The sequence below is a fragment of the Salvelinus fontinalis genome, chromosome 28 (genome assembly GCF_029448725.1).
Source record: "Salvelinus fontinalis isolate EN_2023a chromosome 28, ASM2944872v1, whole genome shotgun sequence".
Lineage (NCBI taxonomy): Eukaryota > Metazoa > Chordata > Actinopteri > Salmoniformes > Salmonidae > Salvelinus > Salvelinus fontinalis.
This window is the reverse complement of record NC_074692.1, coordinates 39,112,980-39,125,441: the sequence shown is the minus strand read 5'-3', so window position 1 is coordinate 39,125,441 and position 12,462 is coordinate 39,112,980. Positions and strand designations below refer to the sequence as shown.

Sequence of the window (12,462 nt, the reverse complement as noted above, 5' to 3'; positions counted from 1 at the left end):
GTGATAACTGTGATAACTGTGATAACCGGCCAGTGTAGTCTGGCCCAGGAGTGTGGGCCAGACTACTGTGAAGGTGAACGGAAAGGCTCTGGAGCAACGAACCGCCCTTGCTGTCTCTGCCTGGCCGGTTCCCCTCTCTCCACTGAGATTCTCTGCCTCTAACCCTATTACAGGGGCTGAGTCACTGGCTTACTGGTGCTCTTTCATGCCGTCCCTAGGAGGGGTGCGTCACTTGAGTGGGTTGAGTTACTGACGTGATCATCCTGTCTGGGTTGGCGCCCCCCCTTGGTTTGTGCTGTGGTGGAGATCTTTGTGGGCTATACTCGGCCTTGTCTCAGGATTGTAAGTTGGTGGTTGAAGATATCCCTCTAGTGGTGTGGGGGCTGTGCTTTGACAAAGTGGGTGGGGTTATATCATTCCTGTTTGGCCGTGTCCGGGGGTATCATCGGATGGGGCCACAGTGTCTCCTGACCCCTCCTGTCTCAGCCTCCAGTATTTATGCTGCAGTAGTTTATGTGTCGGGGGGCTAGGGTCAGTTGGTTATATCTGGAGTACTTCTCCTGTCTTATCCAGTGTCCTGTGTGAATTTAAGTATGCTCTCTCTAATTCTCTCCTTCTCTCTTTCTTTCTCTCTCTCGGAGGACCTGAGCCCTAGGACCATACGTCAGGACTACCGGGCATGATGACTCCTTGCTGTCCCCAGTCCACCTGGCCTTGCTGCTATTCCAGTTTCAACTGTTCTGCCTGCGGTTATGGAACCCCTACCTGTCCCAGACCTGCTGTTTTCAACTCTTAATGATCGGCTATGAAAAGCCAACTGACATTTATTCCTGATTATTATTTGACCATGCTTGTCACTAATGAACATTTTGAACATCTTGGCCATGTTCTGTTATAATCTCCACCCGGCACAGCCAGAAGAGGACTGGCCACCCCTCATAGCCTGGTTCCTCTCTAGGTTTCTTCCTAGGTTTTGGCCTTTCTAGGGAGTTTTTCCTAGCCAGCGTGCTTCTACACATGCATTGCTTGCTGTTTGGGGTTTTAGGCTGGGTTTATGTACAGCACTTCGAGATATTAGCTGATGTACGAAGGGCTATATAAAATAAACTTGATTTGATGATTTGATAACTGTGATAACTGTAATAACTGTGATGACTGTGATAACTGTAATAACTGTGATAACTGTGATAACTGTAATAACTGTGATAACTGTAATAACTGTGATAACTGTAATAACTGTGATAACTGTAATAACTGTGACAGTTGTGATGACTGTGATAACTGTGATGACTGTGATGACTGTAATAACTGTGATAGCTGTAATAACTGTGATAACTGTGATGACTGTGATGACTGTGATAACTGTGATAACTGTGATAACTGTGATAACTGTGACAACTGTGATAACTGTGACAACTGTGACAACTGTGACAACTGTGACAACTGTGACAACTGTGATAACTGTGATAACTGTGATAACTGTGATAACTGTGATAACTGTGATAACTGTGATAACTGTGATGACTGTGATGACTGTAATAACTGTGATAACTGTTATATGTGGTCGTTTTTTTCAACTAAACTCAGTTGAATGAGCTGACTGTAAGTCTGGATAAGAGCATCTGCTAAATGACTAAAATAGACATTTTATGTGCACCTTTAGTACAGCCTCAGGGAAATTCCTGTTGAAGAATCTCACCACCTCCTTCACACTGGAGCTGGTCTTGGTCCGAACTGTGATCATGTAACCATCACCAAACCTGTGGAAGGAAGGGACACAGGTTTGGTGTTGACAAGTCACCCTGGGTCAATGACTCTTACCTTGATTCTTTGTATACTATCTCCTTGGCTCCTTTATACAATAGGTTATTAGAAGGAGATGAGGAGAAAGGATATGAGGAAGTATGAACTGAGAAGGAGTCACAGAATACATATAATTGACTTGCCTAGTTAAATAGATGTTACATAATTCTCTCTCTCTATATATATATATTTTTTTTTAAATAACAGGATGTGTAACAATCTGGAAAAAATGACAAGTTGAAAGGGTGGAGGAAGTTAAAAAAAGTCATTCAGAGGTGATTGCAGACTATATTGGCATGCCATATGTCTCTAACTTCTGGTTGGCCTAGCAACAGAGAAAGGCCAGAGCATGCCCATTAGCTGTGTGTGTGTGCGTATGTGTGTGTGTGTGTGTGTGTGTGTGTGTGTGTGTGTGTGTGTGTGTGTGTGTGTGTGTGTGTGTGTGTGTGTGTGTGTGTGTGTGTGTGTGTGTGTGTGTGTGTGTGTGTGTGTGTGTGTGTGTGTGTGTGTGTGTGTGTGTGTGTGTGTGTGTGTGTGTGCGTATGTGTGTGTGTGTGTGTGTGTGCGTATGTGTGTGCGTATGTGTGTGCGTATGTGTGTGTGTGTGCGTGTGTATGTGTGTGTGCGTATGTGTGTGAACTTCTGACCTGTTCTTGAGGTGCTGGATGCTACCCAGGCATTTGAACCTGCCGTTGACCATGATGCCCAGTCTGGTGCACAGAGCCTCACACTCCTCCATACTGCAGACACAGAGACATTCCCATTTCACAGTTCCCGTTTCAGACATTTAGCAGACACTCTAATCCAGAGCGATTTACAGTCACCTCTATCAGCAGCATCAGAACCAGGTAGAAACAAACTAGTGCAGGTGTGAATGCAAGGCTGGGAATACACAATTATTACCCAGACACCTTAATAATAAAGGTATTAGTATGCATATTAGCAACACATAGTATGCAGTACATGTCTGATGAGAATGAGTGTCCCACCTGTGTGATGTCAGCACCACAGAGCGTCCCGTCTTGAGGATGTCGAGGATGAGGTTCCAGAGGAATCTGCGGGCCTTAGGATCCATCCCTGTAGTGGGTTCATCCTGGAGGATAATCACACAGAACGGCATCAGATTTATTTACATCCTGTCCCACAAAGAATAGGACACAATCAGAGCTGATGGTCTCCTGTCTTATCCAGACCAGAATAATTGGATAAACTATCTACAGTATGTAATAATAATAATTAGGTGGGTGCTTATATTTGTCCTATTTCACACATAAAAGTATGTATTATACGCATGTGTGAAATGGAAATATGTTCTTTCCATATCCCAATTCTCCCTGAGACACCCTCTGAGAGTGGGCTCACAGCCAGGGTCAGCTATTATCAACGGTGACCATGGAGCAATTAGGGTTAAGTGCCTTGCTCAAGGGCACATCAACAGATGTTTCACTTTGTCGCCTCGGGGATTTGAACTAGCAACCTTCACGGTTACTGGTCCAACTGCTAGGCTACCTGCCACTTCTATGTGTAGAGTGGAAGATCACAACATAGTGATACATCTTTTAATGAGTGTGGATGAGGTTGAGTCTAACCAGGAATACTAGAGAGGGGTATCCGATGAGGGCGATGGCAGTGGACAGCTTGCGCTTGTTTCCCCCACTGTAGGTGCCAGCGGGCTTGTCTGCATACTTGGACAGCTCCAGTTTCTCCAGGGCCCATGAGACCACCTGGGAAAGGACAAAAGGAAATAAATAGAGGAACTTTTCAACAACAATGATTCAGTAAAATCACACTGTAAAATGCGTAATGTGGAGTGTGTGTGTGCATGCGTTCATTCGTGTGTGTGTGTGTGTGTGTGTGTGTGTGTGTGTGTGTGTGTGTGTGTGTGTGTGTGTGTGTGTGTGTGTGTGTGTGTGTGTGTGTGTGTAGTAGCCGTACCCTTTCCTCGTCCTTCCAGGGGATGCCCCGGAGGCGTGTGTACAGCTCCAGGTGCTCTCTGGCTGTCAGGTCTTCAAACAGGGCGTCAAACTGAGGACAGTAGCCAATGCTCTGCTGCACCCTCAACAGCTCCTTCAGGATACTGACAACACAACACATGGACAGAGGGAGCCTCGTGAATCTCTCAACAACAACAACATCAACAGTACCTGGACCCGTATTCATTAAGCATCTAAGAGTAGGAGCGCTGATCAAGGATCAGGTCCTCTCTGTCCATGTAGTCTTTTCACTATGGATTAAAAGGCTAAACTGATCTCAGATCAGCACTCTTACTCTGAGATACTTTTTGAATAGCGGCTCTGATACTACAAACTTCAGCTAACTTTAGCCACCACAAGCTAACAATCAATGAAAGTGATGGGTGCTAGTGAGCATGTTCTTTTTAAATGGACAAATCACATTTAAAGACCCATCTGATGTATGACCCAAATGGCACCATGTTACCTATAAAGGGAATAGGGTGCGATTTGGGATGCACTCCGGTGCATATGTAAAGTACCTGCTCCCCCCTATGAAGGCCTCTCCTCCCGTGGTGCTCTCGTCTCCAGTCAGCATCTTGAAGGTGGTGGTCTTCCCTGCTCCGTTCACACCCAGGAGGCCGAAACACTCCCCAGGACGCACGCCCAAACATAGCCGGTCCACAGCCAAGATACGCCCCATCTTCCTCGATTTGTACACCTGACAGACACAGGACATTGAATTCATTGATAACATTAACACCTTGTGAGACTCTGTTGACCTTGAATAGAGTGTGCTGTGTCTCAAATGGCACCCTGTTGCCTATATAGTGAACCACTTTTGACCGGGCCCTATGGTGCACTAGATAGGGAATAGGACACCATTTGGAGTTAAATAAAGGGGATCTCTGTGTCTGTCTGACCTTGGTGAGGTTGTCAATCTTCAGCATGTCGTTGTCAGCTTCTCCTCTCAGTACTCTCCTTCTCTCACAAGCCACATCCTCATCATCATCCTCTATGGGCTGGCTGCTGACTGGTACTCTCCTGTTATAAAACACACACACACACACACACACACACACACACACACACACACACACACACACACACACACACACACACACACACACACACACACACACACACACACACACACACACACACACACACACAGGGACAGCATGGAACTAGAACACTGCAGTCGATCTTTTTGGTGTAATATATACACACACACACACACACACACACACGCAGGGACAGCATGGAACTAGAACACTGCAGTGGATCTTTTTATTGTAATACACACACACACACTAATGCATCCACACTGCACATATAGCACACGCACACACACGCACACGCACACACACGCACACACACACTCACGAGGGTTTTCTGAGGAAGTTGTACTGGCACAGGATGGTTATGAAGAATCCTACAAAGCCCTCGATTGTCATGGCAACCAGCCCTCGAGTCACAATATCCCACTCAAATGGAGACTTGATCTTGTCAAACTGACCTGAGAGAGACATAATAAAGAGATTTTATTTTTTTTCTCAATTACTTTTATTTATAAAGCCCTTTTTACATCAGCAGTTGTCCCAAAGTGCTTAACACAAAGTCTCAAAGTGCTATAGATTGAACATTATTAGCCCAGATATCAAATGTACTGCAGGTACTTGGAATAGCATTTAGAATGTAACCGCACCTATTTTAGCATAGTACTCATTGATGTATTCATTGTAGGCCATTTCCATCAGGCCGTGACCCAGGTTGTAGTTTGGGAAGATAAGGAAACAGGACTTTAGGTAGCTGTTCACCAGTTTCAGATCCTGCAGAGACCAAAGCAGTGTGAGGTAGTCATGTTAAATATACTAGATCTAATCATAACAATACTGCTGGAACTGCTGTAGGGTTGCAGATATCTGTTCCCTTTGCTAAAATCCCTAGGTTTTCCAAAAATCCTGGTTGGAGGATTCCATATTTTCTGCTTAGTGATTCCTTGGAAACCTGGGAATTTTGGAAAAGTTACAGGAACTCTGCAACCTTAGCTCTAACTGTTGTTATACCGTCAATAGAGTAGGAAACACACCTTGTCATGCTCAAAGAGCTGCAGCAGGAAGGTGGCTACAGTGGCAGTGATTCCTATGAAGAGGTTGATGACTATGAGGAACACATAGGCCGTGCTGGGCACCTCGAACCAGAAGGAGGCAGGGTACATGACAGGAGTTATAGACCACCTGGAGGGAGGGAGAGGGTGGTGGGAGAGAGAGCGAGAGAGAGAAAGAGAGAGAGAGAGGGAGGGAGGGAGGGAGGGAGGGAGGGAGGGAGGGAAAGAGAGGGAGGAGAGAGGGGGGGGAGAGAGAGGGGGGAAGAGAGGGAGGGGAGAGAGAGAGAGAGAGAGAGAGAGAGAGAGAGAGAGAGAGAGAGAGAGAGAGAGAGAGATACAGAGTGATATAACAGGTCATATTCATTAAGTATGCATTACAGTTTCTTGATATCGTCAAGGACAGTTATGCATAATGCATTACTGTTCTTAAAATATGTCATCAAGGGCACAATGTCTATGCTTTCCCCCCCAGGTTCTGTCAAAAATGATGAAGGAAATGAAGATCTGGCTCCGGCAGCACCACAGGGGGCCTCTTGTGGCATTACACACTAGTGAATGTGACGACTCGGTTTCCTCTTGACAACCTTTAACAAGTAAAGCAAGAAAGTCCCAAATAACACTATATTCCCTACATAGTGCACTACTTTAGACCAGAGCCATGTGTCAAAAGTAGTGCACTATATAGGGGAAAGGCTGCCATTTGGGATGAACTGAGTGGGTAGAGAAAATACGTGCCGTGTGGTAAGTAAAGTACACTCACCCGTAGAGGAGGAAGAGAGAGAGGACCGCGGGGAAGTTGGTTGGGGATGTGTACGCAGGAAGGTCAAAGACAAACAGGATAAGGACACAGCACGTGGCTGGCACCAGGTAGTTCAGCTAGGAGACAGAGAGAGACAGGAGAGTTTCAGTTAGATTGGCTGGCACCAGATAGTTCAGCTAGGAGACAGAGAGAGACAGGAGAGTTTCAGTTAGATTGGCTGGCACCAGATAGTTCAGCTAGGAGACAGACAGAGACAGGAGAGTTTCAGTTATATTGGCTGGCACCAGATAGTTCAGCTAGGAGACAGAGAGAGACAGGAGAGTTTCAGTTAGATTGGCTGGCAGAAATACACAATATCTCTCAAACATTCATAGAACCATCTATGTATGAATAGTACACAACACAAGCAGGCGGATGACAGACAGAATGACAATCCACTAGGAGTGGTTCAGCATGGAAAACAAAGCAGTAGCAAACTGGATTTAACCTTGTAGTTGCTTCAATGTCTGGGGTCCAGTTCTGTAGAAAACTAACTACCACCTACTCTACACTGGTTTAGCTGTTCAGCGGTTTAACTCTCAATTAAATCAAATTTCAATTTGCGGGCTTTATTGGCATGGGAAATATATGTTTACATTGCCAAAGCATGTGAAGTAGATAATAAACAAAAGTGAAATAAACTATAAAAATTAACAGTTAACATTACACTCACAACATTTCCAAAAGAATGAAGACACTTTCAAATGTCATATTATGTGCAAATAGTTAAAGCACAAAAGTGAAAATAAACAAACAAAAATATGGGTTGTATTTACAGTGGTGTTTGTTCTTCGCTGGTTGCCCTTTTCTTTTGTGGCAACACTTCACAAATCTTGCTGCTGTGATGGCACACTGTGGTATTTCACCCAATAGATATGGGAGTTTATCAAAATTGGATTTGTTTTTGAATTCTTTGTGGATCTGTGTAATCTGAGGGAAATATGTGTCTCTAATGTGGTCACACATTTGGCAGGAGGTTAGGAAGTGCAGCTCAGTTTCCACCTCATTTTGTGGGCAGTGTGCACACAGCCTGTCTTGTCTAGAGAGCCAGGTCTGCCTACGGCGGCCTTTCTCAATAGCAAGTCTATGCTCACTGAGTTTGTACATAGGCAAAGCTTTCCTTAAGTTTGTGTTAGTCACAGTGGTCAGGTATATTCGGCTACTGTGTACTCTGTTTAGGGCCAAATAGCATTCTAGTTTGCTCTGTTTTTTTGTTAATTCTTTCCAATGTGTCAAGTAATTATATTTTTGTTTCCTCATGATTTGGTTGGGTCTAATTGTGTTGCTGTCCTGGGGCTCTGTGGAGTCTGTATTGTGTTTATGAAAAAGGCCGCAGGACCAGCTTGCTTAGGGGACTCTTCTCCAGGTTAATCTCTCTGTAGGTGATGGCTTTGTTATGGATGGTTTGGGAATCGCTTCCCATTAGGTGGTAGTAGAATTTAAAGGCTCTTTTCTGGATAATGATCATTAGTGGGTATCGGTTTAATTCTTCTCTGCATGCATTATTTGGTGTTTTTTGGTAGGTTTCCACACTTCTTTCCTTCCATCTATAGCATTTCTCTATATTATTCAGTTCCTTTGGCTTTGATGCCTAATGATTGAGTATTTCTCTGTTCAAGTAGACTGTGATTTTGCTGTGATCTGATACAGGTGTCAGTGGGCTGACTGTACATGCTCTGAGAGACTCTGGGTTGAGGTCAGTGATAAAGTAGTCTACAGTACTACTGCCAAGAGATGAGCTATAGGTGTACATACTGTAGGAGTCCCCTCAAAGCCTACCATTGACTATGTACATACCCAGAGTGTGACAGAGCTGCAGGAGTTGTGACCCGTTTTTGTTGGTTATGTTGTCGTAGTTGTGCCTAGGGGGGCATATGGGGAGGGAATGCTGTCACCTCTAGGTAGGTGTTTGTCCCACTGTGAGCTGAGGGTGTCAGGTTCTTGTCCAGTTCTGGCATTTAGGTCGCCACAGACTTGTACATGTCCCTGCGCCTGGAAATGATTGATTTCCCCCTCCAGGATGGAGAAGCTGTCTCCATTAAAGTATGGGATTCTAGTGGGGGGATATAGGTAGCACACAGGAGGACATTTTTCTCTGTTGAGATAATTTCCTGTTGAATTTCTAGCCAAATGTGAAATGTTCCTGTTTTGATTAATTTAATAGAGTGAGTTAGGTCTGCTCTATACCAAATTAGCATACCCCCTGAGTCCCTTCCCTGTTTCACACCTGGTAGTTTGGTGGATGGTACTACAGTAGCCTAGAGGGCAACCAGTGGGTCCATCTCCTCTATACCATGTTTCTTGTAGGATGACCATGTCTATATTTCTGATTTCTTTGAGGAAGTCCACGTCCCTGCTCTTTAGGCCAAAGGCAGATGACCTCAGGCCTTGGATATTCGAGGATCAAATAAGTTCTCACTCACACCCACCCACACACACACACAGACACACTCCACCGCACTCCCTCTTACCATGTCCCATACGTAGTTTGCCAGCCAGTAGATGACTGGGTCACATCCAGAGACAAACTGCAGGTGCTTCGCCTTGGTAGACTTTTCTGCCACTAGGAAGACCACAAAGCTGGCTGGTACAAAGGACATGGCCACGATGATGAAGATAGCTATCACCACATCAGTGCCCTGGAGCCTGGAGGGACAAACAGAGTCTTAGTAAGACAGTGTGTGCGTCTCAAATGGCACCCTATATCAGTAGTATTCAACGCTTACACCCTGAGGTCTGGAGCCTGCAGCTTTCTTCTTCTACCTGATCATTAATTGCACCCACCTGGTATCCCAGGTCTAAATCAGTTCCCAGGTCTAAATCAGTTCCCAGGTCTAAATCAGTTCCCAGGTCTAAATCAGTCCCTGATTAGAGGAGAACAATGAAAAAGCACAATGAGTTTGAGGGCCCTATATAGTGAACTACTTTCAACCAGGGCCCATAGGGATCTGGTCAAAAGGCCCATAGGGATCTGGTCAAAAGGCCCACAGGGATCTGGTTAAAAGGCCCACAGGGACCTGGTTAAAAGGCCCACAGGGATCTGGTCAAAAGGCCATTTACATTTACATTTACATTTAAGTCATTTAGCAGACGCTCTTATCCAGAGCGACTTACAAATTGGTGCATTCACCTTACGATATCCAGTGGAACAACCACTTTACAATAGTGCATCTAACTCTTTTAAGGGGGGGGGGGGGGGGGGGTTAGAAGGATTACTTTATCCTATCCTAGGTATTCCTTAAAGAGGTGGGGTTTCAGGTGTCTCCGGAAGGTGGTGATTGACTCCGCTGACCTGGCGTCGTGAGGGAGTTTGTTCCACCATTGGGGTGCCAGAGCAGCGAACAGTTTTGACTGGGCTGAGCGGGAACTGTACTTCCTCAGAGGTAGGGAGGCGAGCAGGCCAGAGGTGGATGAACGCAGTGCCCTTGTTTGGGTGTAGGGCCTGATCAGAGCCTGAAGGTACGGAGGTGCCGTTCCCCTCACAGCTCCGTAGGCAAGCACCATGGTCTTGTAGCGGATGCGAGCTTCAACTGGAAGCCAGTGGAGAGAGCGGAGGAGCGGGGTGACGTGAGAGAACTTGGGAAAGTTGAACACCAGACGGGCTGCAGGGATCTGATCATAAGGCCCACAGGGATCTGGTTAAAAGGCCCACAGGGATCTGGTTAAAAGGCCCACAGGGATCTGGTCAAAAGGCCCACAGGGATCTGGTCAAAAGGCCCACAGGGATCTGGTCAAAAGGCCCACAGGGATCTGGTCAAAAGGCCCACAGGGATCTGGTTAAAAGGCCCACAGGGATCTGGTTAAAAGGCCCACAGGATCTGGTCAAAAGGCCCACAGGGATCTGGTCAAAAGGCCCACAGGGATCTGGTCAAAAGGCCCACAGGGATCTGGTCAAAAGGCCCACAGGGACCTGGTTAAAAGGCCCACAGGGATCTGGTCAAAAGGCCCACAGGGATCTGGTCAAAAGGCCCACAGGGATCTGGTCAAAAGGCCCACAGGGATCTGGTTAAAAGGCCCACAGGGATCTGGTCAAAAGGCCCACAGGGATCTGGTTAAAAGGCCCACAGGGATCTGGTTAAAAGGCCCACAGGGATCTGGTCAAAAGGCCCACAGGGATCTGGTTAAAAGGCCCACAGGGATCTGGTTAAAAGGCCCACAGGGATCTGGTCAAAAGGCCCACAGGGATCTGGTTAAAAGGCCCACAGGGATCTGGTCAAAAGGCCCACAGGGATCTGGTCAAAAGGCCCACAGGGATATGGTCAAAAGGCCCACAGGGATCTGGTCAAAAGGCCCACAGGGATCTGGTCAAAAGGCCCACAGGGATCTGGTCAAAAGGCCCACAGGGATCTGGTCAAAAGGCCCACAGGGATCTGGTCAAAAGGCCCACATGGATCTGGTTTAAAGGCCCACAGGGATCTGGTCAAAAGGCCCACATGGACCTGGTTAAAAGGCCCACATGGATCTGTTTAAAAGGCCCACAGGGATCTGGTCAAAAGGCCCACATGGATCTGGTTAAAAGGCCCACAGGGATCTGGTCAAAAGGCCCACATGGACCTGGTTAAAAGGCCCACATGGATCTGGTTAAAAGGCCCACAGGGATCTGGTCAAAAGGCCCACAGGGATCTGGTCAAAAGGCCCACAGGGATCTGGTTAAAAGGCCAACAGGCATCTGGTCAAAAGGCCCACAGGGATCTGGTCAAAAGGCCCACAGGTATCTGGTTAAAAGGCCCACACGGATCTGGTCAAAAGGCCCACAGGGATCTGGTCAAAATTTGTTCATTATATATAGGGAATAGGGTACTGTTTGGGACACAATCTTGGTAAGACAGTTCTTTTCAGAGATATGCCACAGTTTAATATACATTAACTGGATATATTGATTCTTACAGGTAGTCCAAAGAGAGCCTTGCACTTGTCCGGTTCATAGGGTGGTTGGTCAGGGTGATTCCTGTGAGCCCAAACACATCAAGAAGAGTGGTTAGATGGGGGCAGATACTGCACAATCCCATATAAGATCCCCAGATACTAAGGAACCTTGGACATACATTTTCACATAAATAGCTACTCAGTTCACAGAATCCTAGCCTGAGTGCCAGTGTGTTTGTGCTATTATACCAACTCTCTGTCCCTCACATGTTTGGCTTGACAATGAAAGCAATTGACTTGGCAAGAACACAAACAGATCTGGGAGCAGGCTAACAGAACCCCACATACCCCAGGTAATATTATGCTTCGAAGTATGTATAGGCAGCCTCTCTCACCGTATGCAGCAGGGTTGCCCTTGCCTGGAGGCAGGTTGGCGCGCAGGATGGCGTTGTTGAGGACATTGAGATAGGTTGGCATGCTGTGGTACCCTTTATTATTGTATAGCACCTATTGGTAGGGGACAAGTCTGTCACTGACAATGACAGAGCAGCACAAATAGCTAAGTGTTATAATGACCCTGGACCCCAACAGCTAATAGGGATCCTAATAAAATACAACAACAAAAAATACCATCAAACTGACACCAAAGTTGTGTCTCAAGTGCACTTCTTTTGACCAAGGCCCAGGTCAAAATTGGTGCCATATATAGGGAATAGGGTGCCATTCGGAACGTATCCTGTCCCTTTAAGACAATGGCCTTCTGCTCACCTGAGCTGATCTGCGCACGGCTATTTTGCGAACCATGGGCGGATTATTTTTCCCAAAGGATGCTGGGACTGATTTCTGTATGTTGCCTACAGTGAGTCCTCCATATCTAGAGATAGAGAGAAAATAAGAAACAGAAATGGGAAGAGATAGAAAGACAATTGGAT

General features: G+C 46.2%; 1 protein-coding gene across 2 annotated transcripts in view; it reads right to left on the bottom strand.

The window, feature by feature from the left end:
- LOC129826691 (ATP-binding cassette sub-family A member 2-like) overlaps positions 1–12,462 on the bottom strand; it is a 149,265-nt gene that overhangs the window by 6,102 nt on the left and 130,701 nt on the right. For both annotated transcript variants that reach the window (XM_055887697.1, XM_055887698.1), the window contains exons 33-47: positions 12,299–12,404; positions 11,926–12,037; positions 11,552–11,612; positions 9,136–9,310; positions 6,626–6,741; positions 5,848–5,995; positions 5,464–5,587; positions 5,142–5,274; positions 4,679–4,799; positions 4,298–4,476; positions 3,739–3,880; positions 3,393–3,527; positions 2,793–2,896; positions 2,451–2,543; positions 1,658–1,760 (exon numbers count right to left, since the gene is read on the bottom strand). In XM_055887697.1, the coding sequence (XP_055743672.1) occupies positions 1,658–1,760; positions 2,451–2,543; positions 2,793–2,896; positions 3,393–3,527; positions 3,739–3,880; positions 4,298–4,476; positions 4,679–4,799; positions 5,142–5,274; positions 5,464–5,587; positions 5,848–5,995; positions 6,626–6,741; positions 9,136–9,310; positions 11,552–11,612; positions 11,926–12,037; positions 12,299–12,404 (1,852 nt within the window). The remainder of the gene's footprint in view (positions 1–1,657; positions 1,761–2,450; positions 2,544–2,792; positions 2,897–3,392; positions 3,528–3,738; positions 3,881–4,297; positions 4,477–4,678; positions 4,800–5,141; positions 5,275–5,463; positions 5,588–5,847; positions 5,996–6,625; positions 6,742–9,135; positions 9,311–11,551; positions 11,613–11,925; positions 12,038–12,298; positions 12,405–12,462) is intronic.